Source organism: Podarcis raffonei, chromosome 4, assembly GCF_027172205.1.
Source record: "Podarcis raffonei isolate rPodRaf1 chromosome 4, rPodRaf1.pri, whole genome shotgun sequence".
In the NCBI taxonomy this organism is placed as follows: domain Eukaryota; kingdom Metazoa; phylum Chordata; class Lepidosauria; order Squamata; family Lacertidae; genus Podarcis; species Podarcis raffonei.
This window is the reverse complement of record NC_070605.1, coordinates 1024878-1050112: the sequence shown is the minus strand read 5'-3', so window position 1 is coordinate 1050112 and position 25235 is coordinate 1024878. Positions and strand designations below refer to the sequence as shown.

General features: G+C 41.4%; 3 protein-coding genes across 9 annotated transcripts in view; all 3 read right to left on the bottom strand.

The window, feature by feature from the left end:
• Window positions 1–25235, bottom strand: part of LOC128412017 (zinc finger protein 420-like) — a 983187-nt gene that overhangs the window by 928382 nt on the left and 29570 nt on the right. The gene's annotated exons all lie outside the window — the stretch shown is intronic.
• The window catches only part of LOC128412051 (zinc finger protein 91-like), a 96555-nt gene continuing 73218 nt past the window's right edge, over window positions 1899–25235 (bottom strand). For 2 of the 3 annotated variants that reach the window (XM_053384881.1, XM_053384882.1), the window contains exons 2-3: window positions 19295–19421; window positions 11148–13287 (exon numbers count right to left, since the gene is read on the bottom strand). In XM_053384881.1, coding sequence (XP_053240856.1) covers window positions 11359–13281 — 1923 coding nt within the window. In that variant the 5' untranslated portion in view covers window positions 13282–13287; window positions 19295–19421 and the 3' untranslated portion in view covers window positions 11148–11358. Of the gene's footprint in view, window positions 2141–11147; window positions 13288–19294; window positions 19422–25235 lie in introns of those variants that run through there. The other variant, XR_008330021.1, reaches the window with a different exon arrangement.
• LOC128412083 (zinc finger protein ZFP2-like) overlaps window positions 2861–25235 on the bottom strand; it is a 40160-nt gene continuing 17785 nt past the window's right edge. The window contains exon 2 of the mRNA XM_053384933.1: window positions 2861–2988. The gene's annotated coding sequence lies outside the window, so the exon portion shown is untranslated. The remainder of the gene's footprint in view (window positions 2989–25235) is intronic.

The following is a 25235-nucleotide window of genomic DNA, read 5'->3' as shown; positions in this document are numbered from 1 at the left end:
CATTACAAAAGACTGGCCAGGCTCCCCAGGCAATCCAATCAAGTAACCTGCCAGACAGGAGATAAACAACAACAGGAGAAAAACAATATTAAAATTTCTGTTTTAGACCGCCTTTTCTGTGATGTAGGTGTGACGTATCTGAGGGGTGGTCTTAGGTTACACCCCTTCTGCGATGTAGGAATGATGTTTCTGGGGGTGGTCTTGATCTACAGGGTGGCAATTTCAAAAGTCTTTATAAGGCCTTGCACACCATTTTTCTGGGTCCCTCCTCTCTCCTGCGGGTGAATCATAGAATCATAGAGTTGGAAGAGACCACAAGGGCCATCGTGTCCAACCCCCTGCCAAGCAGGAAACACCACCAGAGCACTCCTGACATATGGTTGTCAAGCCTCTGCTTAAAGACCTCCAAAGAAGGAGACTCCACCACACTCCTTGGCAGCAAATCCCACTGTCAAACAGCTCTTACTGTCAGGAAGTTCTTCCTAATGTTTAGGTGGAAGATGGGTGAGGGGAGCACCCTGTTGCAACAGTTCAATAAAGGCCAAGCCTACAGGCTGCTGTTTTGCTCCAAGTTATCCTGGTTGGTGTCTTTGTTTTTTGTCCAAGGGAGCCCTCAGATTTCTCTGTCCGGCTTGCCCAGGAGTGGTGTGAAGGCTCCTACCAGCATCCTCTGGTCCTTGCACCTCTTCCCCGCGGGAGGTGGGGCGTTCCTCCTCCCCAGAAGAGGAACTGCTTTGCAAGATTTTCGGAGGCTCCCTGTAACACAAATGCCCTTCTATTTCTCGCCTCTGAGCCTATGTCAGTTCCCTGACAATGACCTTCCTAAAAGCATTCCTCTTCGCTTCCTCTTTTATTTACTCTGAATTACATATGCATGTCAAGTAGGAAATTAGCTCTTTGTAGTATTAACTTTAACTTTGTCCCCACGTTGGTTTCGGTTTTTTTGAAATGCTCAGAGGAACTCTGATTGGTTTTTACGTACACTGTGTAAAAAGTTCTTTTGTGAATAAAACGACCTGGGCCAAGGAGTGGAGAGGAATTATTATTATATGCACTCCTCCCGGAGTCTTGCTGATTCAAGCCTCTGTGTGTTATTAATCAGAGTCTAATCCTTCCTTTGCTTTGGGAACGCCCCATCATGGAAGGTTTGATGGCATCCAGAGTGAGTAGCTGGAGGGAAGCAAGAGCCCGACTCGACAGAGGGATTTCCTCCCTGCCCCACTGAGCCACTGGGAGCCAGCTGGGTGTGTGTGCGATGGGCGCTCCTAGCTGGCTCCCAGTGGCTCAAAGGGGCAGGGAAACCTGGTATATACCAGCCCCATGAATCAGCCTTCAGGTGTTGTTGAGCTACAACTCCCATCTTCCCTGACCACTGGTCCTATTAGCTAGGGACAATGGGAGTTGTAGTGCAACAACATCTGGGGATTCGAGTTTGAGAAAGGCACACATCTGTATATGCACACACACACATATTCACAGTTCTCTTTTCTGCCCCTGTTTAAAAACATTCTTCTTTAGCCAAACCTACCCAGATGCTGGGACATGGGTGGTGTTGTGGGTTAAACCACAGAGCCTAGGACTTGCCGATCAGAAGGTTGGCAGTTCGAATCCCCACGACGGGAGGAGCTCCCGTTGCTCAATCCCTGCTCCTGCCAACCTAGCAGTTCGAAAGCACGTCAAAGTGCAAGTAGATAAATAGGTACCGCTCTGGAGGGAAGGTAAACGGCGTTTCCATGCGCTGCTCTGGCTCCCCAAAAGTGGCTTAGTCATGCTGGCCACATGACCCGGAAGCTGTACTCCAGCTCCCTCGGCCAATAAAGCGAGATGAGCACCGCAACCCCAGAGTCGGTCACGACTGGACTTAATGGTCAGGGGTCCCTTTACCTTTACCCAGATGCTTAGAAAGTTGAGGTCATTTTAATCAGTTTTAGTATTTTTACTTGTGTACGTTTTAAAGTAGGGTTGTAATTTTTTCTTGCTTTTACTGGCTTGTGTTTTGTAAACCACTTTGGGGATTTTTACAATCAAGCGGTGTGTAAATTTTATAAAATAAACACACACACACACGTAGTGTAGTATTTCATCATATCATAGAATGGTAGAGTTGGGAGGAATCATGAAGGTCATCTCGTCCAGCCTCCTGCAAGGGGGGTATGTGTGGGGAGAGAGAGAGAAAAACAACAACATAGTATTTCATCATAAATGTCTATTGTTCTAACTATATAATTGGTAACTGGATTTGAGTAAACCTTACTCAGCCGCATAAGTAGGAATGCCAAGCGGAAACTAACAAGTATTATTCTTAATGATGTTTGAATGAACGAGCTCATTTTGTAAGTTGTAAGTCTAAAAAAAGGTCAACAACTCTGGAACTCTGGGGAACCTTTCCTAAAAAAGTCAACAACTTTGGGGTTCCCTCCCCCTTAAAAAAGGTCATGAACTCTGGGGAACGGGGGGGAGGGGCGCCGGAGAGATCTTTGCACCATGGCGCCAGCTATGCTTAAGACGGCCCTGCGTATACCCCCACCAAAATTTCATCTTTGCCTTTTGTCAATTGTATTCCTAATATTCTTCCTTCGTCATCTTTAAGTAGGATTTTTGCATCTATTTTTTGGTATATATATATATATATATATATATATATATATATATATATATATATAAACTATTCCTCTCTTTTTGGAAACATCTGAAGCTATGTATTCTGTTCCTAATTTCTTATCTATCAAAACTCTCATGTTTCTTTGCTATATGTGTTTCCTGGAGACGAATGACATCCCAATTTTTCTTTCTTAAGATACGCTCAGTTTTCTTCCTTTTTACCTTATTGTTCAAACCATTGATGTTCCACGATATAATGTTCAAATTCATGAATTTTTATTAGACACAAAGTCAAATATCAACATCAAATATGGAACTGCACTTAAGTACAATAATATAGTTGTGGGAAACTCTACTTCTTTTATTATCCTCCTGGACTTTCCTGTCCTTCTCTTTCTACCCCCCCCCCAAAAAAATTGTATTGGTTTTCACATTTATCACATAAAAAAGAAACAAGAAAAAAGAAAAACATTACAATACACAAAAACACATAAAGAAGAATTTCTACTTCCAAATCCTAATTTCATTTCATTGATAACTGACTTCCTTGAATCCCCTCTACCTGAATTTCATTATATCACCTGTTTAGCAGTTCTCCAAATTCATTTCTAATAATATTAACTTCTTTCATTTACTAACTTCTCCTTTATTAATATTCTAATCCTTAATGTTTATTAACAACATATTCTTATTCTACTCCTAAGCCTAATTACAGTGGTGCCTCGCAAGACGAAAAGAATCCATTCCGCGATTCTCTTTGTCTAGCGGTTTTTTCGTTTTGCGAAGCAACCCTATTAGCGGCTTAGCGGATTAGCGCTATTAGCAGTTTAGCGACTTAGCGGCTATTAAAGGCTTAGCGGCTTAGCTGCTAAAAGGCTATTAGCGGCTTAGCGGCTTAGAAAGGGGGGGGAAGCGGGGGGGAAATCGCAAGAACTCGCAAGACGTTTCTTCTTGCGAAGCAAGCCCATAGGGAAATTCGTCTTGCGGAACGACTCAAAAAACGGAAAACCCTTTCGTCTAGCGAGTTTTTCGTCTTGCGAGGCACTCGTCTTGCCTTTTTCTTAAAGCTGCTAAGCCGCTAATAGCCGTGCTTCGCAAGACGAAAAAACCGCAAGACGAAGAGACTCGCGGAACGGATTAATTTCGTCTTGCGAGGCACCACTGTACCTCCTTTTCCTTTGCATTTCCAACACAAGTTATCATTTGTATGATACACCTTTGCTAATTTCACCAGGGTTAAGTACCATCTATACAGCATTTTCATAATATATTCTTTTAATACAGTACATGCAGTAAACTTAACCCCTTTCTTCCACAGCCTTTCCCTTTCTGCCAACATTATATTGTGTCCAACATCTCTTGCCCAATCTATCATCATAGATTTAACTTGTTCGTCCTTTGTATGCCATTCTAACAACAAATTATACATTTTAGAGAGATTTTTAACATTGGTATCTAACAATTCCGTTTCCAATTTCGATTTTTCTGTTGCAAAACCATTTTTCTTATCAAGTTTATATAATTCAGTAATCTGATAACATTGTAACCATCCATCCAATTTATCTTTAATTTTATCAAATGGTCTTAATTTAAATTCTTCATTATCTTTCACTAGTAAATCAGCATATTTCAACCATTTACCCTCCATATTCAACTTTGTCTGTGCGTTTGCTTCCATTGGTGAAAACCATCTGGGTGTTTTCCTTTCCAAGAGAGCTTTATATCTTATCCATACATTATATAAAGATTTTCTAATTACATGATTTTTAAAACCTTTATGAGCCAATATCTTGTCATCCCTTAAGTATGCATGCCAACCAAATACATTGCCAAATCCTTCCAAATCTAACACATCAGCATTATCTATTTGAATCCATTCCTTAAATAAATAAAGGAAACCAAGCTCAACACTAGAATTACTAATTGCCCGAAGGAAGAAAAGAACTCTGTAAGCCTAGAATTACAAAACCTGAAGAAGAGGCTAATGAGTATAAAGACTGAGATTTCTACCCAAAATATAAGGACAGTAGAGCCTAGAGCACAACATTTAAAGACGTCCAACAGCTCTTTATCCCATAGAAAGACATCAGTGCAACTCCCTGTTCCCTTTTCAAACGACACCAAATTAGATGAGGAATTTGGCGCCTCCGCCATTTCTATGGCAACAACACCTAAAGAACTCTATGTTGCTGACAATCTGGAGATATCCAGCACCAAATCTACATCTGGACCTTTGCCTAATGTTCCAAAAACTTATCAGAATGATCAGCCTTCTCTACTGTACTCCTGGCGAGACAGGATGGACAGATCTTCTGAATTCGAATCTGGCTCCTTGTTGGCCAGGGATCCACATTTTATAGCACATACCTCATTAATACTTACACAGCCACAGATAGAACCAACAATCCTCCAATTAACCCAGGAGGGAGAGGGGGATTGACAGTTAATGAAACACCATGGGACTGTCCCCCCTGCCTGGGGTGCAGTTGGTTGGGTTTTATCTTCTAGGGATACTTATCCTGTCAGACCTCCACCTCTTCCCCATACCATTTTGACCAGGAGTCCTGGCCCAAGGATGACTTGTTATTGAGGGGATGTTACCCCTCTATTGGGGAGGCTAGTATGGGATCTGGGATTTCCACAATTGAAGGGCTAGGGAGGAATGGCGGTGGGGCTAGATATCTCTATCGGCGAAGGGTTTCGAGATGCAGTGATCCTCAAACCCCTTCCAATCTACCCCCCATCCCAAGGGATGAGGGTAGGGAGAGCAAGGATTACACACCTCCGTCATTGGTGCTGTGCAATGCCAGGTCCACAGGCAACAAAACCGCCACCATGCGTGACTGTTTTGTCTCGCAGGGGATTGACCTGGCTTGCGTGACGGAGACTTGGGTACGGGAAGGCGAAGTAGTCTCCCTACATGAGATAACACCCCCAGGTTTCTCTGTCCTCCATCAATCGCGGACTGTGGGTCGGGGGGGAGGAGTAGCGTTGTTATTCCGGGAGGAATGCTCTTTCAGAGCTCTGCCATCACCGGCGATCTCCGGCATTGAATGTGTTGGTCTCGTGTGGGGCACCAAGGAGAGCTTGGCTGTCTGGCTGGTGTACCGACCACCCAGCACACCGGCAGCCACCCTGTCAGACCTGCTGGAGGTGGTGGCGGGCTGGACCTTGGAGTTCCCAAACCTACTGGTTTTGGGAGACTTCAACGTCCATGCCGATGCCGCTCCCTCCTCACAGGCTCTGGACCTAGTGACTTCCATGGCAACACTAGGGCTCTCCCAGTTTGTTTTGGGCCCCACTCATCAAGCAGGCCACACGCTGGATCTGATCTTTGGGGCTGGCATAGATGTGATCATGCTCCCCGCTGTGGAAGTGCCATGGTCTGATCACTACACTCTGAAAGCCAAGACTGACTTCCCGCTCCTCCCCGGTTCAGGTGGCGAACCTATTTGGGCTCGTCCACAAAAACTGATGGATCCTGATAGATTCCAACAAGCCTTGCGGAACCCTGCTCCTCCTGGCAACTCATTAGATGACCTTGTTGAGGACTGCAATAACCGGCTCTTGGCAGCCATTGATGAGATGGTGCCTGAGCGCCCTCTGCGACCCCGTCGAAACCGGGCCCCTTGGTTTACTGAGGAGCTCCGGAAAATGAAGCGGGATCTCAGACGGTTAGAGCGAGTATGGCGACGGACTCGTGACGGAGCCTCAAGAACATCTTATAGGACGCTTATGAAAGCCTATGAGATGGCTATGAAAGCTGCTAAGAAATCAAGTTCTCTCTTAATTTCATTCCATAGTTTCTCATAATTATCTTTATATAAATTCAAATTTTTCACTGATAAATTCACACCCAAATATTTCACTTTCTGCACAAAAACAAGGCCTGTTTTCCAGGATTTTTCTCTCCTCATTATCTAAATTCCCCCCCCCCCAACACTTTGGTTTTGCTCTTATTTAACTTGAATCCTGCTACTTGTCCGAACTCCTGAATCAGCTCCAGTGCTTTCACTGCACTGGAGTCTGGGTCTTCTAAAGTTAACACCAGATCATCAGCAAAGGCTTTTAACTTAGATTGTTTAGAGCCTACTGTTATTCCTTTAACCTTTCCTCTTTTCTTAGCATATTTCACAAAACCTCCAGGATTGAAATAAAAAGCAGAGGGGAAATTGGGCACCCTTGCCTGGTTCCTTTCTCAATTCTAATTTCTTCTGAAACCACATTATTAACTATAATTTTAGCTTTTTGTTCAAAAAAGCTAAATGGCATTAATACCATTTAAGAATTCTTGTCCAACCTCAATACTTTCTAAATTCCTTTTCATAAAACTCCATGAAACATTATCAAAGGCCTTCTCAGCATCAATAAACATGAACATCGCTTTAGAGGTTTTTTTTAACACCCAACCTTTCATAGGTCTCCCAGGCAGAAATCCTGCCTGATCCTTGTGAATATAATCTGTTAGCACCTTCTTCAACCTATTGGCCAAAATGTTGGCAAAAATTTTGTAATCCACTTTGAGTAGTGAGATTGGTCTATAATTTTTCACGTTGGACCTATCTTGATCTGGTTTTGGTATCAGGGTTATAAAAGCTTCTTTCCAGGTTTCAGGTGCTTTGTCCCCTCTTAATATCTTGTTGCATACCTCCATCAATGGCTGAATAAGCCAATCTTTCAGGGTCTTATAGTACTTTGCTGACAAACCATCTGGCCCTGGTGCTTTGCTGGCTGCATCTCATTTATTGCATTCTCAACTTCTTGTCTTGTAATCAATCCATTAAGCAGGATCTTTTTATTTTAGGGAATTTTTTGCAATCCATTTAAATTGCTCAATTTTATCTTTATCTTCATTTCCACTTTTATACAGCTCTTTATAATACTTCTGAAAGCATCTTCTTATCTCTGCAGGGTTCTCCACAGACTTCCTTCTGATACTATATTAGTAATAGTACTTTGTTTCTGTCTCTTTTTTAATTGCCAAGTAAGCAGTTTTCCACATTTATTTGCAGATTCAAAATTCCTTTGTCTCATCATCCTTATTTTCCATTCTATTTCCTGGTTTATAATCTGGGAATACTGAATCTGTAAAGCTTTAATTTCCTTTTGGATCTGCAGGTTCTTTGGGTTACATCTCAAATTCTTCTCTTTATCTTTTAATTGAGACAAAATGTTATATATTTTTTCATTCTGTATCTTTTTCTTAATCGAATTTTGTTGTATCTCAAACGACTCTTGTTTCCACCTCAGAATTCATATTTGTCTCAAAGTAATCTTTAAGAGTCTTTTGGGCTTTCCCAATCGTCTGTTCATTCCTCAACAAATCATCATTCATTCTCCATCTGAAGGATCCCTGCAGAGATATTTTCATTTCCAATAACACAGCATTATGATCAGAGCAAGTCTTTGGGCATATTTCAACTTTGTTACTCTGGGAACAATGTCTCTGGATATCCATAAATAGTCATTTCTTGAGAATGGTTAATTTGCATCGGCATAGAATGTGAAGTTTTTTTCTGTTGGATTTCTCACTCTCCATATGTCTGACAAATCAAATTTATCCACCATTTCAAAAAAGACCTTTGGTAGTCTGCCAGAATTCATAACTTTCTGTCTCTGTGTTCTATCCATAAGCGTTGATGCGACACCATTCAAATCTCCCATCAAAATCTATCTGTAATCCATATAATCCAGAAGTCTTGTTTCCAGATTCTTAAAAAATTCCGCTTTGCCATCATTTGGTGCATGAATTCCCAAGAGCAAATATTTCTCGCCTTGACTTCTACTGCAATATATCTTCCCTCCTCATCTTTAAACAACATTTTAGGATTCCATTTTTCTTTAATATAAGACCACTCCTCTTTTCTTCACTTTGTCCGATGAAATGAATTCCTGTCCAAGCCTTTTATTCTGAAGTACTTTTCTATGTAATCTGGTGACATGAGTTTCTTGCAGACAAATTATATCCAAATTCTGTTTTGCTAACACATGATATACTTGGTTCCTTTTTAGTCGTGAGTTCAAGCCGTTAACATTCCAAGAGTAAATTCTCAGTGCCATCTTGTGATATTAGGGAGCCCCAACACCTGCAGACTTTCCAATCCAAGTTCCTCAATGTTTCCCCCCCAAAAAAACCTCATTTTTTTCTTCAACGGTCTTAATTCTTTGTTCCCTTCCTTAAAATTTGAAGGAGAGGACCTCTGGGAATTCCCACCTGAAGAAGATATTCTTCCTTCTCAGAGCTCCAGCCAGGTCTGTGTAATTGTTGCTTAAATTCAAAAACTGTTTTGGAATCTCCTTGAAGAAAACAATTGGTTTGTCTTTTATCTTCAGACTTTTTTTGTAATGTAGGCTCAAAATCCTGTCTCTCTGTTCCTTTGTCTTGAAAACCAGTATACAGTCATATACCACTTTTGAATCTTTCTTAGGCCCAAACCTATAGGCCATCTCAATCCAGGAACTTAACTCGTCTTTTTCCAGATCCCAGCAGGCTGCAAACTCCTCAATTAGCCAATCCTTAAGATTATCTTGTTCCAATTGAGGTGTGCCTCTCACTCCCAGTTGGTTCTCACGTTCCTTCATCTGTAAGAAGGCAATTGCATTAAGCGCCTCCTGTTGGGTCCTCTCCACATCAAGTACTCTCATTGTTTCTAATTCCATCACTCTTTTTTCCGTGACCAGCAACTTCCTGACCTCTTGAAAACCTGATTTCAAGTCTGTAAATTCTTGTTTTAGCTCCTGTACATTCTGCTGGGTTCCTTTAACATCTGTTCTTATTTCTGTTAACATATGCATCACTGACTCTTCAAAAGTTGGTCTTTGGAGCCTCTTTTGTCTTTAACTTGGCTTTTCTCAGGTTTATCTACCCCATTAGCCGTAACTATTCCAAAGTGTCAAGGTCAAGTCACCCAGTCAGAGTCCACAAAATTTTTAGTACGCAGGCGGCAGCAGGCAGCTCAGCAGCTCCCCCATTTCAAAGTCTTATTCTTTTTACGCTGCTTATTCTTTTTTTAAAACCACCACAATAAGCTCAAACCCTACGGAGTGGCATCTTGCCGTTAAAGTAAGGAGTGTTGGGTTTGGCTGTCCTTTCTTGGTATTAGTTGACATTTTTATTTCTTCTCTATATAAACACTGATGTCAGGATACAGGAAGCTTCTGATTCTAAGCAGCTGCCAGGGTTGGAAGATGGCCCAGAGCAAAGAGAGGGGAGGTTGTCATGAAAACACTCTCCCAGAATGTAGGTGAAAGGCCAAACTCCACAGATAGCCTCTCAGAAATGGCTGGCCAGCCTTTGAGTATTCAAGAGCGGGGGGGGGGTACAGGAAAAAGGATGCGATTCGTCACAGAGTATGAAGAGAAGTTTCCTCCCACGTTGCATTTGTAGGATAAAACGTGACACTGAGAACTTAAAGTTGAGTCATCATCGTAATGGCGACCAGCTCACGGGAGAGGAGCTCCTGGTAATCTGTTCTTTTCTTGGAATAAAACCAACTTTATAAATGAACTGCACTCGTGCGCGACTCACTGCCATCACAACTTACTATCCCTATATATACAGTGGTTCTCTCTAGGTACACACAGGGCTGGTGTGTTCTTCAAGCTATCCTATTTGTCGATCCCGCCCACAGAGGTATTTTTGCTCTGAGAGATCGGGGGGTGGGTAGTGCTTAAGCGCCCCATATTTAATGTTTAATAACAATTACTGAGTGCTGGGTGGATTCCTACAACAGTATTAAAAATACATGTATTCAATAAACATTGGCCACATGTTATAAAAGGAATACGGACTGTGTTCCCCCACCTTTTGGATACTTAAATTGTGATGCCCAGAATTGAACACAGTATTCTAGGTGGGGCCTGACCAAGGCAGAATAAAGTGGTACTATTCCTGCCCTTGATCCGATTCTGCCTTCTACCACATTGGCCTCCGCTCCCCATTTGGTGTCGTCTGCAAATGGGATGAGCACCCCCTCAGTTCCTTCATCCAAGTCATTTTTAAAGACGTTGAACAACAACGGGCCCAGGACAGAACCCTGCAGCACCCCACTGGTCACTTTTCCCAGGATGATGAGGAACCATGAAGGAGTCCTCTTTGGGTTCGTCAGTCAAATCCACCTAACAGTTACCTCATTCAGCTCACATATTACCAGCTTCCACGTAAATATTTCATGGGGGCACTTTGTCAATAGCCTTACTAAAATCAAGATGCACTATTTCCACAGCTGTTCCCTGATCAACAAAGTTTGTAACTCCATCCAGAAAAAGGGGAGGAGAGATTTCTCTGGTTTCTCTGGCTTTACTTGTTTTTGAGAAAGCCATGCTTTCATCTAGTATGTTTATATTGTGAAATCTTCAGATGAAGGGCACATAAATATTTAAAATGATAATAAATAAGGATATTGACAAGCTGGAACATGTGCAAAGGAAGGTGATTTATGTCTTTATTTAATTTGTATAATACTCGACCCAGTAGTGCTGAATTGAATAAAATATTGGTGGGATCAGGTAAGGCCCGCCTAGCACAATGCCTTCCAACTGGGGGGTGGCCCCTTCAAATATATTATTGGGGGGCAAAGACCCCTCGGCCTCTAAGGGTAGGCTCCTAATCCCTGTTGCCATATGTCACAGGACGGTTACAACATAAAAGCATAATATAAAAAAATACACCTCTGTAACCCCCCACCACATTTGAAAAGGACATTACATGTCAATCAGCCAAAGGCCTGGTTTAAAAGGTGCTGATTTGCCTTTCTCCTAAAGCTGTATAATGGTTTTTCCAACCTTTGTATGGATTCTTTGATGGGAAGTGAGAGAGTAGCTCCGACTAAAGCTCTTTCCACATTCCACACACTGATAGGGTTTCTCCCCTGTATGAATTCTCTGATGGGAAGTGAGATTGGAGTTACTATTGAAGCTTTTTCCACATTCCACACACTGATAGGGTTTCTCCCCTGTATGAATTTTTTGATGGGAAGTGAGAGAGGATCTATTAGTGAAGTTCTTCCCACATTCCACACACTGATATGGTTTCTCCCCTGTATGAATTCTGTGATGCTTAGTGAGATCACAGCTCTGACTGAAGCTCTTTCCACATTCCACACACTGATAGGGTTTCTCCCCTGTATGAATTCGTTGATGGGAAGTCAGACTTTGGCTGTGACTGAAGCTCTTTCCACATTCCACACACTGATAGGGTTTCTCCCCTGTATGAATTATCTGATGCTTAGTGAGACTGGAGTTCTGACTGAAGCTCTTTCCACATTCCATGCACTGATAGGGTTTCTCTCCTGTATGAATTTTTTGATGCTTAGTGAGATCACAGCTCTGACTGAAGCTCTTTCCACATTCCACACACTGATATGGTTTCTCCCCTGTATGAATTCTGTGATGGCAAGTCAGACTTTGACTGTGACTGAAGCTCTTTCCACATTCCACACACTGATAGGGTTTATCCCCTGTATGAATTATCTGATGCTTAGTGAGACTGGAGTTCTGACTGAAGCTCTTTCCACATTCCATGCACTGATAGGGTTTCTCTCCTGTATGAATTTTTTGATGGGAAGTGAGAGAGGATCTATTAGTGAAGTTCTTCCCACATTCCACACACTGATATGGTTTCTCCCCTGTATGAATTCTGTGATGCTTAGTGAGATCACAGCTCTGACTGAAGCTCTTTCCACATTCCACACACTGATAGGGTTTCTCTCCTGTATGAATTCTCTGATGGGAAGTGAGAAAGGAGCTCTTCCTGAAGCTCTTTCCACATTCCACACACTGATATGGTTTCTCCCCTGTATGAATTCTGTGATGGCAAGTCAGACTTTGACTGTGACTGAAGCTCTTTCCACATTCCACACACTGATAGGGTTTATCCCCTGTATGAATTATCTGATGCTTAGTGAGACTGGAGTTCTGACTGAAGCTCTTTCCACATTCCATGCACTGATAGGGTTTCTCTCCTGTATGAATTTTTTGATGGGAAGTGAGAGAGGATCTATTAGTGAAGTTCTTCCCACATTCCACACACTGATATGGTTTCTCCCCTGTATGAATTCTGTGATGCTTAGTGAGATCACAGCTCTGACTGAAGCTCTTTCCACATTCCACACACTGATAGGGTTTCTCTCCTGTATGAATTCTCTGATGGGAAGTGAGAGATGCCCTATGACTGAAGCTCTTTCCACATTCCACACACTGATAGGGTTTCTCCCCAGTATGAATTCTCTGATGGGAAGTGAGATGGGAGCTCCTACTGAAGCTCTTTCCACATTCCACACACTGATATGGTTTCTCCCGTGTATGAATTTTTTGATGGGAAGTGAGAGAGGATCTATCAGTGAAGTTCTTCCCACATTCCACGCACTGATAGGGTTTCTCCCCTGTATGAATTCTTTGATGGGAATTGAGAGTGTCTATCCTACTGAAACTCTTTCCACATTCCACACACTGATAGGGTTTCTCCCCTGCATGAATTATCTGATGCTTGGTGAGATTGGAGTTCTGACTGAAGCTCTTTCCACATTCCATGCACTGATAGGGTTTCTTTCCAATGAGATTTCTTTGTTGGGAAGTGGAATGGGAGCTGACTGAAGCTGTCTCAACACTCCAAATTTTTTCGTGGCTTCTCCTCTCTGGAGATTTTGTTGTGGTCACCCTTGCTCTCGATTTCCAATTCATCTCAATCTGCAATGGAGGCAAAAAGAGATTAGAGCCTCAGGAACAAATGAAGAACTGAAGGGAGTTTTGTGTGTCTTCATTAGCTTTGTTGTTTGTCATTTACCAACATATTTATTATTAGATTCTAATGGTTGTTGAATGTTGCTTTTTTAATATATAGTAGTGGCCAAAATTGTGGAAGCCTTTTGGGGGAAGGTGTATTTCAGAGGTTTGATGGCTCATAACACCGGCTCATAACAGCACTTCTTTTGGAGTAATATCGTGAAATTATTTAGCAATGGAAAGATAATTTAATCAAGAATGTAATGCAACAAAATTTGTTCAATTATCTGTATTCAATAAAAAGTCATAGCCAAATAACCAGAAAAAGGAATCACAACTTGCTTAGGTTGACTTTTGTCAGTGTTACTGGTAGGCAGCCATGTTGATCTGCCTTAGTCGAAACAAAATAAAAAAAATCCTTCCAGTAGCACCTTAGAGAGCAACTAAGTTTGTTATTGGTAGGAGCTGGTATCTGAAGGAGTGTGCATGCGCACGAAAGCTCATACCAATAACAAATTTAGTTGGTCGACTTCCGGGTTGGCGCCATTGTTTAATGGCGGATTCCCTCCGAGCTCCGGAGGGAATCGGCTCCGTAGCGTCTGGGTCTGGCCGCTGCGGCGAAGCGGGGACCCTTAAAATCACAGGCGCGGATGCCTGTGAACACAGAGACTCGGCGGGCACCATTTGCGCCCCCCCAATCCGCGACGGAGCCTTTTTAAAGGCTTCGGAACGGAGGCAGGGTGAGGCGTGGTGCTGAGAGTACTCCCTCGCCTACGGAGTGAAGCCGCAAGCCATAGACAGAGAGCGCCAACTTCTTCCAAGACCGACTGGACTCTAAAATATAAACCCGTGAGTAATACGGAGATTGGAACGTTAAAAAATTTAATTTTGGATTTGGAACGAGCGGGAAGGGGCTAAAAAGGAAGTCACCCCCCCTCTTTGTAAACAATTTAAAGCAAAGGACTGGGCAACTAAGGTCGAGAGAACCTGTTTTTTAGTGAAAAGATCTTGATTTCACGGTTTTGACACTATAAGGATTTACTGGAGGATAAAAAGAATTTGGGGACTGAAATTTCACCCCCCCCCCCGAGACCCGGGAACGTCCTAAGAGAAAGTCTGTTGCATGGAAGATTTTGACAGCTGTCAAGAGAGCTGCGAGTCAGCTAGTTGCCAGCTGGAAAAAGAGAACATTGTTTCTGCTGTTTTTGTTGGTTTATTTGAAAATAACGAGGGCTGATACAAAATAACTGGACTTTTGGTTTTGTGCTGAAAGGAACATTAAGGAACTAAAATCCCCCTAGAGGGGTAATAGGGATACTACATTACAAAAATGACTGGAGTACGTAAATTCCAAGCAGAACTGGATAGAACACTCGCTCTCTTGGGAAACTTGAAAGATGAATACAATGTTATGTCTACAAAGGTATCACTACTACATTGGACAGTAAACAATAGTTTTGAGCTTGATAAGGACTTGAAACAGGAAGCCTACTTAACTGAACAAATAGATGAAACTGAAAGTGCAGAAATGATGGAGCAAGGTGCTGTTTTTGAAGAAAATGAAGGAGAAGCAGGAGATGTGCAGGAGTTAAAGGAGAGTTACAATATGAGGCCTGACATGATGATAAAAAAGGACAATAAAAATTGGATGTGGAAAGCCTGGTCTGAATGGGAGATTATAAATTTGCGGAAGGTGAAAGCTGGAGCCTTGGGGACATCTGGATCTGTAAGAAATTTGAAACAAGAGTTGGAGCCCCCCACAGGCTTTGTTTTCAAGTATGGAAGACTGGCTGGAAGCAACAAGGATTCTGCTGGGCCGGAGCCCCTCCGAGACTTGGGGTTTAACATTAAGGACCATCAAAGAGACCGGCAGAAAGGAACTGAGAGAGATAAAAGGGCCTCAGATGTGAGGTCTCCAGGCTAAATAAATAACATAAAGACTGATGGACATTGGTCGGGGACTGGAACCGGGAAAAAGGGTGGGTGGAGGTTGGGAATCCAAAGGGCACATAAGGATAATTTGTTTTTCTTTTCATTTTTAATTAGTGGTAAGGAAATTGGGTAAATCGTGGAAGGGAAATTTTGGTCGACTTTAGGAAAAAGGTTTAAGAACAACTAATGAGGTATAAGTATTGATGTGTGTTTATAATAAGGTAAAATTGGTTTCTTCTTTTTTAAATTAATTGAAAATAAGATTGTTAAAAATAAATGGAGGAAATGGAAAAAAGAAGCAAAGTAAAATAATGGTATGTTAGAATAAATGTATAAATTAAGGTAAAGAAATAAGTTAAGGACTTGCTGAACTGATAATTTAAATTGGAATACAAGAAGGGGAGGTGTGAGGAGGTCTGAGAAATAAGGTTAAGAACAATAAGTACTAGTAACTTTATGTGTTTCTTTTTCTATTTTTTCTTTTTTGTTGTATAATTTTGTTATGTATTTTTGTATTTTTTTTTTGTTCTGTTTATTTTTTGTTCTTGTTTGTTTCTTGAAAATGCTAATAAATATTTGATAAAAAAAACAACAAATTTAGTTGGTCTCTAAGGTGCTACTGGAAGGAATTTTTTTATTTTGTTTTGTCAGTGTGTTATGTGATCGCTATCAAGTTGTTGTTGGTTCTTTTGTGTTCTTTCATTTAGCGAGTTTGCGGAACATAATAATTTTTTTTAATGGCACAAAGAGTTGACTGGACACCAAGAAAGAAATGTAAAATAGTACTATTAAGTGAACAAGGTTATAGTTATGGAGAAATTAGAAGCAAGATTGGGGAAAACATAACAAAAGCTGGCCTTTCTATATTTTTGAAGAGATATGAGGAGACTCAGTTACTACAAAATCAGACTGGTAAAGGCACAACAGCAAGTGACGATCGAAAATGGAGAGACTATGCCTACATGTCAGAAGAAAATCATCTGGGTGTCTACAAGATGACATGGCGCAATGTAATGTGAAGTTGAGTGCAAGGACTGGTCTAAATGCTAGAATTCTAAGGAAAAGGCCATTGTTATCTCTCAAGCAAAGGTTGAAAGATTAAACTGGACTAAAACCCATGTTAACTGGACAGCAGAACAATGGGACAGTGTTATATGGAGTGATGAGACCCAAATCTCCTTGCTTGGTACTGATGGCATTAAATATGCAAGAAGAATTGAGATTTGCATCAGGGGTTGGCAATCAGTGGCCCATGGGCCAAAAGCGGCCCACGGGAGTCGTTCAACTGGCCCACAAGCTGCTCCCCGAACTGAGCCATCTGCTCAGCACGTTCCCTCTCACTTCTGCGGAGATGCAGACGGCAGAGATCGCGCTCACGGATCCGGTTTGTGGGAGTGAACTGGCCCAGACGGGGTAAGGCTTGCCGACCCCTGATTTATATCCTACTTGCATTACACCGACCATGAAACACCCAGATAGTGTGATGATCTGGGGTTGTATGATAGCAAAAGGTGTGGGCAGAATTTGTGTCATCAAAGGGAATGTAAATGCTCTAAAATACATAAATGAAATACTAGAGCCCAAACTGAAGCGTTCTGCATGTGATCTTTTCCCAGATACTGAACCTTTCTATTTGTTTGTTTGTTTGTTTTCTATTTCAGCAGGATTCAGCTCCATGTCATGTTGCTGGATCCCTTCCAGTCGGGTTTCAGGCCTCACCATGGGACTGAAATTCCCTTGGTCATGTTGGGATACTGCCACGGAGACAGAGTCCATCATGACCCCACGTCGTCTCCGTTGCGATCCATCGACCTCCCGTAGACACGCAGTATCATTCAATTAGCGACACAAGCTCCAGAAATAGCTTGCCACATTCCAGAGCTGGTGCACGCTCTATCAGGAGATAATGCACCGCAAAAGATGCACGCAGGAGAGCATTATTTACAATTTTATTCAGCGTTGGTCAGAACAAAGAAAACATGACTGCCTGCTTCGGTGTCTCAGGCACAGAGAGAGAAACGAAAACAATAGACAAAACATAAACTTCCTGTGAACAGGAAATACGCAGACTCTGTGACTCACAAAGCCTGCTCCCTTTTAAGGTGGAACGGAAATATCCTAACAGGTCACACTGTCAATGATCTCCGGCGGGCTAGGGGTTTCCTAGTTCTGCTGGATCTCTCAGCGGCCTTTGACACCATTTTTGTTAATTAAGACCCTTTTATGCTTTTTTGCAATATGTGTCTATTGGAGACATATTATATCCAATTTCTGTTTTGCTATTACATGTTCAATCCGAGGTCGTCTGACTCCAGAATTTAAGCCGTTAACATTCCAACTCAATAATTTAAGATTGGCCATTTCCAGAGTCAGTTACAATATCTGTTTTCCCTGAAGCCGCCTCTTCCAGTGCAAGTTGTTCTAAGGCTTTCTTTTGCTCAGATCTGGGGTCTCCCCTGTCTTGTTTGGGGTCTAATTCTCCCCTATTTTTATCCAGGAATTCTCTCGCCTGAAATTCTGATGTCAGCTTATATCTCCTCTTCATGTATGTAAAGGAGATACCCTCAGGAAATTCCCATTTGTATCTGATGTCGGCTCTCCTAAGAGCCGTTGTCAAAAATCGGTATTTTGTTCTTAATCTCAATTTCAGAGGAATTTCTCTAAAGATGTCTATTTTCTGTCCAGCAACCACGAGATCATTTTCAAAGCTATTCTGAAGGATTGCATCCTTCACTTTTTTTGTCACTAATGTTAACAAAATGTCTCCTGGACGGTTCCGTTCTCTGATCAATAATTCCATCTTGGTTTCACATTATTACAGCTGCAGAACTAAAAAACTTGCTTCACTCCATGGGAAAGTGTTTTAAGGCCAGAATTAAAGCTAAAGTTTCCCGAACTAAGTACTAATTGACATGGTGAGAATTTCTGTTAGAAGATTGGCAGATGAAAATGATGGACTTTGCAGATGTGGTGACGCTGACAGGAAAAATTAAAAACCATAGAATAGAATCATAGAATCATAGAGTTGGAAGAGACCACAAGGGCCATCGAGTCCAACCCCCTGCCAAGCAGGAAACACCATCAGAGCACTCCTGACATATGGTTGTCAAGCCTCTGCTTAAAGACCTCCAAAGAAGGAGACTCCACCACACTCCTTGGCAGCAAATTCCACTGTCGAACAGCTCTTACTGTCAGGAAGTTCTTCCTAATGTTTAGGTGGAATCTTCTTTCTTGTAGTTTGGATCCATTGCTCCGTGTCCGCTTCTCTGGAGCAGCAGAAAACAACCTTTCTCCCTCCTCTATGTGACATCCTTTTATATATTTGAACATGGCTATCATATCACCCCTTCACCTCCTCTTCTCCAGGCTAAACATGCCCAGCTCCCTTAGCCGTTCCTCATAAGGCATCGTTTCCAGGCCTTTGACCATTTTGGTTGCCCTCCTCTGGACACGTTCCAGTTTGTCAGTGTCCTTCTTGAACTGTGGTGCCCAGAACTGGACACAGTACTCCAGGTGAGGTCTGACCAGAGCAGAATACAGTGGCAGCACAACCAGCACAATTAAGTATTCCAAAAGGGTTGGAGTAAATTTATACGATATCTGAAAGATTATTGTAAGCAATTAACATCGCTAGCAGGGTTGTCTGAAGACTTGTGATGAGAAATTTTCTACCTTTCTATATTTAAATTTTAAGCCATTCTGTAATGAGTGTAATAGGAATTGGAAAATGTACAAATTGCAATGATATAAAGGTTAATTTTGAAAGCCACGAGGCGGCAGGGAAGGAAGTTGAGGCTCCAAAGAGCCAGGGGGGTATAGCGGATAACGATGATGCAAATGTACAATATTAAATGGAGAATAATTTTAAAAATTATATATATATAAGAAAAAACTGTAATTTACTCTTTCTTGTGGGGGTGTTAGGTTCCCAGGTGTTGGAGGGGGTGCTGCTGAGCTCTGTGGAAATGTGTGAGGTTTGTCACATAGAGGTATATTTTGAATTTCCAGGCAGATAGGACGATCCCACAGGGAGCCTTACCAAGAGAGGCCACGATCCCACGATTCTCCTCCATGACGTCCTTATGAAGAGTTCTGTGGTCAGGATCCAGCAACGCCTACTCCTCTTCAGTGAAACAAACAGAGATGTCTTCAAAGCAAACTGGACCCTAAAAGAAAAAGGGACAATGTCTCTGCCCTAAAACTTGCTCAGACCATAATGCTGTAAAGATGGAGATGAAGCAAATAACACTCGGCTCCTTTAGATGGAGGATGAATGACACTCTATTTAGAGATGAAGAAGTATACAAAAAGGCCCAAAAAACTTTGAGAGATTATTTTGAAATAAACATGACTACTAATGTTGAAAAAAGAGTAATCTGGGATGCCAGTAAAGCCGTGATGAGAGGGTTCCTGATTCAACAGAATGCAATAAAGAAGAGAAGCCGAAATGAGAAAAAGAATAAAATTCTGGAGAAAATAAAAGAAGGAGAGAAAAAACTGAGAGTAAAGCCAAAGTCACAGGAGATCTTGAAAGAAATAAAGTTATTTCAGGTACAATACATGGAAGTGATGAATCAGGAAATAGAATGGAAAATTAAACAAATGAGACAGAAGACATTTGAATCAGCGAATAAATGTGGGAAACTACTAGCTTGGCAACTGAAAAAAAGACAAAAATTAAATACTATCACAAATTTAGAAGTAGAAGGAAAAGATATACATAACCCAATTGAGATTAGAAACTGCTTCCAGAAGTATTTTAAACAATTATATGCACAAGGGCCACAGAACGAAATGGACATAGACCGATTTTTGAAGATAAATGGATTACAAAAAATTTCACAAGAAAGTAAACTTATGTTGAACTGTAAAATATCTGACCAGGAGATAGAAGGTGCCATTCAAAATATGCAAGTAGGCAAGTCTCCAGGACCGGATGGGTTGACTTCCAGCTATTACAGATCCTTGAAAGAGTGGCTACTACAACCATTGAAGGAAGTCTGCAATGAAATCTTGGAAGGGAAAAGGGCACCAGAATCGTGGAAAGAGGCCTATATTACACTAATACCAAAAACAGAGACTGAAAAGACTCAACTTAGGAACTACCGTCCCATATCCTTATTAAATGTGGATTACAAAATCTTTGCTGTCATTTTGGCTAAGAGACTGAAAAAAGTACTGATTGAGGAGATTCATAAGGACCAAGCGGGCTTTCTTCCGGGAAGACATCTTTCTGATAACTTGAGGAATATAATTGACATTTTGGAAAAGCTAGAAGTGAACATAAATACCAAAGCAGTTTTGATATTTGTGGACGCGGAGAAAGCCTTTGACAATATTTCTTGGAGTTTCATGAAAAAGAACCTACAGGGTATGGGGGTAGGCCATGGTTTTGAGAATGGTATAGGTGCAATATATTCAGAACAAATGGCCAAACTAATTGTAAATAATGTGGTTACAGAACAATTCAAGATAGAAAAAGGGACACGACAGGGATGCCCAATTTCCCCTTTGCTCTTTATATCGGTCCTGGAGGTTTTGCTGAATATGATTAGAAGGGACCGGATGGTTAAAGGTATACAGGTCGGAGCTAAACAGTTCAAATTGAGAGCATTTGCAGATGATCTAGTTTTGACACTACAGGAGCCAGAATCTAGTACCAAAAGAGTTTTAGAATTAATTCAAGAATTTGGTCAGGTTGCAGGGTTCAAATTGAACAAGTTAAAAACTAAGGTTCTTGAGAAAAACTTAACACCGATTGAAAGAGAGAAGTTTCAGAATGAAACAGGAATGACTGTGGTTAAGAAAGTGAAATACCTGGGGATTAATATGACAGCTAAAAATGGGAATTTGTTTAAAGATAATTATGAAAAATGTTGGGCTGAAGTGAAAAAAGATTTAGAAATTTGGTCAAATTTGAAGCTTTCCTTGTTGAGTCGAATTGCAGTTATAAAGATGAATGTATTGCCTAGAATGTTGTTTTTGTTTCAAACATTGCAAATTTTGGACAAAGTGGACTGTTTCAAGAAGTGGCAGAAAGACATTTCTAAATTTGTCTGGCAGGGCAAGAAGTCTAGAATAAAATTTAAGATATTAACTGATATAAATGAAAGAGGTGGATTTGCCCTGCCAGACTTTAAACTTTATTATGAGTCAGCAGCATTCTGCTGGTTGAAAGACTGGCTGCTTCTTGAGAATACAGACATTTTGGATCTTGAAGGTTTTAACAATGTATTTGGGTGGCATGCATATTTGTGGTACGACAAGGTTAAAGCACACAAAGCTTTCAAAAACCATATTGTCAGGAGAGCACTGTTTAATGTTTGGATTAGATATAAGGATCTATTGGAAAATAAAACTCCAAGGTGGTTGTCACCAATGGAGGCTAAGGCTCAGAGAAAACTTAACATGGAGGCCAAATGGCCAAAATATTGGGAAATTTTGGAACAAGAAGGGGACAGACTGAAATTGCAGAGTTTTGAGAAATTGAAAGATAAAGTGCGAGATTGGCTTCATTATTATCAGATAATGGAGGTTTACAATTCGGATAAGAAAGTTGGTTTCCAGGTGGAAAAATCTAAATTGCAAACAGAACTGTTAGAACCCAAAACTAAGATTTTGTCAAAAATGTATAACTTGCTGCTGAAATGGAATACTCAGGATGAGACAGTTAAATCTGTAATGATTAAGTGGGCACAAGACGTTGGACACAATATTATGTTTGCTGACTGGGAACAGTTGTGGACCACCGGGATTAAATTTACGGCATGTAATGCCTTAAGAGAGAATATTATGAAAATGATATACAGGTGGTACATGACCCCAGTCAAGCTTGCAAAAATCTATCATTTGCCCAATAATAAATGTTGGAAATGTAAGGAAACTGAAGGTACATTCTTTCACCTTTGGTGGACGTGCCCTAGGATTAAGGCTTTCTGGGAAATGATATATAATGAATTGAAAAAGGTATTTAAATATACCTTCTTGAAGAAACCAGAGGCCTTTCTCTTGGGCATGGCTGGCCAATGTTGGCTGTTTGCAGTATGGTAACGCTGCAGAGAGCTTGCTGGGAAGACCATGCATTAAAAAGAAAGGGCTCAAAAATAACTTAAACAAGGTTTTAATAAGAAAAACAAAAACTCCTTTTACACTAAATACATTAACAACCAAACCAGACCCAACCACCAACCCATCCCCCAGGGTAATGGGAGAGCTAGGTGCTGCTCCTTATATACTACACCCAAATGCTGACACACCTTAATCAAATACAACTCAGCAGCACCTGCTATGCTTCACAGCTGTAAAGCTGGGTCTCGTTATCTTGCTCTGGCCCTTGCTCTGGCCCCTTAAAGACATACACATCGGGTGGAACAATGATGAACCTTTACATTTAAAGAAACCATTCAACATTTCCCCTGCGGTTCATCATTGTGGAACAAAAACATAAAGCATACTTTGTACATGTCTTTCAAAACAGAATGTCCACGTTGTGATGCATCTTTAACGAAAGCTTAACTGTTTCAAATTTTACGCTTGGTGAATAACACAAATCATAATCTTCACCTGTAATTTGTTGAGAACCCTAGCAACTATCTAGCCTTGTACCTTACAACTTCATTTTTGTCATTCATTTTAACTCTATAAACCCACTTTGAATCAATAAGTCTCATATCTGGGGTTTGTGGTACAAGAGACCAAGTGTTATGCTCTTTTAAAGAAGCTATCTCAGAGTTCATAGCTTTATACCAATTTGCAGCTTGTTGCTTGGGTAATTTCTGAACATCATTGTAGCTTTTTGGCTCAAAAACTGCCTTATTGGCATACACAGTATTAAAATGTTCATCTGCAAATCGTTGTGGCTTCTGCCTCTTTCTATCTGAACGTCTCAGTCCGGAAGGAGAGTCAGACTCCTCAGACTTAATGGGACTAAGTGAACCACTAGGTTCAGGTTGTAAATCATTGTCAGATTGAAGAGATGCCTGTAGGCTAAGCTCACGATCAGAAAACTCAAGAGAATCTAACCTCCCCTCGGGTGCCTGTGACTTTAAATCATCAAACAAATCAGATTCAACAGACTTTTTGTCTTTTTCCATTAATTCAGAAGCACCATTTCCTGCTGCTGCTGCTTCTTCCTCTTCTTCCTCCTCAGTATTATCTATACCATCAGTATCTTGGAAGACAGCAACTCCATTCCAATTTACAGTTTGTATCATGCTTCTGGTAATATGAAATTTGCCAGTTGCTGGTATGTAAATTCTGTACGCCCCCTGCTGGTAGCCCATTAATTTTCCCTGGACACTACGTTCACCCAATTTCTGCTTAGCAGGATAATGCATAATTACATCTGAACCCCAAATGCGTAGGTATTTCAGATTAGGGCGTTTTTTAAACAGCTTCTCATAGGGGGTGACATCTAAACCAGAATGATAGCTGCGATTTCTAACATAACAAAACGCATTAAGCGCTTCAGCCCAAAAGTCTTTGGGCAGATTAGCATCGTGCAGATACGTTTTAACCCCTGCCTGTAGGTCACGCTGCACAACTTCAACAAGCCCATTTTGCCAGGGACTTCGAGGGCAAGATAACTCAAGAGTAGTCCCCTGCGCTTCCAGGAATTTCTCAAAATCCTCAGAAACAAATTCCCCGCCCCGGTCAGAAAATAGGTTCTTAATTGGTTTGTTAAAGTGCGTTTTTACCCAGTTGCAAAAAACTTTGTACTTCTCAAATGCTTGGGACTTCTCAGCTATTGCATAAGTCCAACAATATCTACTATACTGGTCTATCAGAGTAAGCCAGTACTTAGAACCTCCTAATGATGGTGGGAGTGGCCCAACTAAATCACAATGTACACGCTCAAATGGCTCAGTTACTTTCCTATCTGAGCATCTACCCTTGCGTGCAACCTTAATCTTATTCTTGCAACAGGATAGACATTGCATAAAGAATTTACATGGTTTTAAGTTGAGGCCATTAACAATATTCTTTGTCTTAATTACATCAGCAAAATTCAGGTGTCCCAGAATTCTGTGTGCCTCATGGACACACCCGGAATGTGGCCTTACATTCCTCAACCCCTGGCTTGACTGTGCTGCTCTGCAATTTACAGGCGATTGGGAGTAGGTGCGAAAATACAGTCTATATAAACCATCAGATTCCCGGGCATATAATAGACGTTTGTTCCCATCAAAAAACTCACACATTGACTTTAAGAAACGCACAGTTATGCCTTGACGAGCAAAGCACCTTACTGACAATAAATTGTCCACTGACGGGCAGTAAATGCAGTTCGCTATTGTAATGTTTAAAGAGTCAAGTTTAACAGTACCCCTGCCAAGCGACTGCAAGACTTGTGAATTGGCTAAATGTACATTACCAATTTCCTCTTCGAAAGAAATAAACAAGCTTCGATCGTTGCAAATATGCTGAGATGCTCCTGAGTCCACAACAAAAGACTTCCACTTGGCACGTTTAAGTCTTTTACGATCTGTTGTCCTAGCATGGAAAACTCGCGGCTCGTTTCTGTCTCTACTATACGATGTCGGCTGCTGGGCTGACGACCGTGACTGACGAACAGAAACAGGCTTGGGAGTACTTTGCTTTCTTTTGGATCTGCAGTCCTTTGCAAAATGTCCTTGCTTATTGCAGAACCAACAACGCTTGGCAGCTTTAAATACAGTTGTATCACCACAAGTTTGCATATGGCGTTCCTCATTCTTTCTGGAAATAGGAGTGCTTATGGCACAAGCCTCCCTTCTATCCAACTCGCCCATTAATCTTGCCGTCACCCCTTCCACAGTTAATTGTGCTGGTGGAACGGCAGATATCTGGCTAGCTATACCATCGAAGTCCTCATTAAGGGAACAAAGAATGATAAAAACATACTGAATATCAGGTATGTCCATGTCCCTTCGAATTAATTTGCAGCGTATTGCCTCCAGACGTCTCAAGTGTGCTGCCAAATCACCACCAGGCTGCAACTT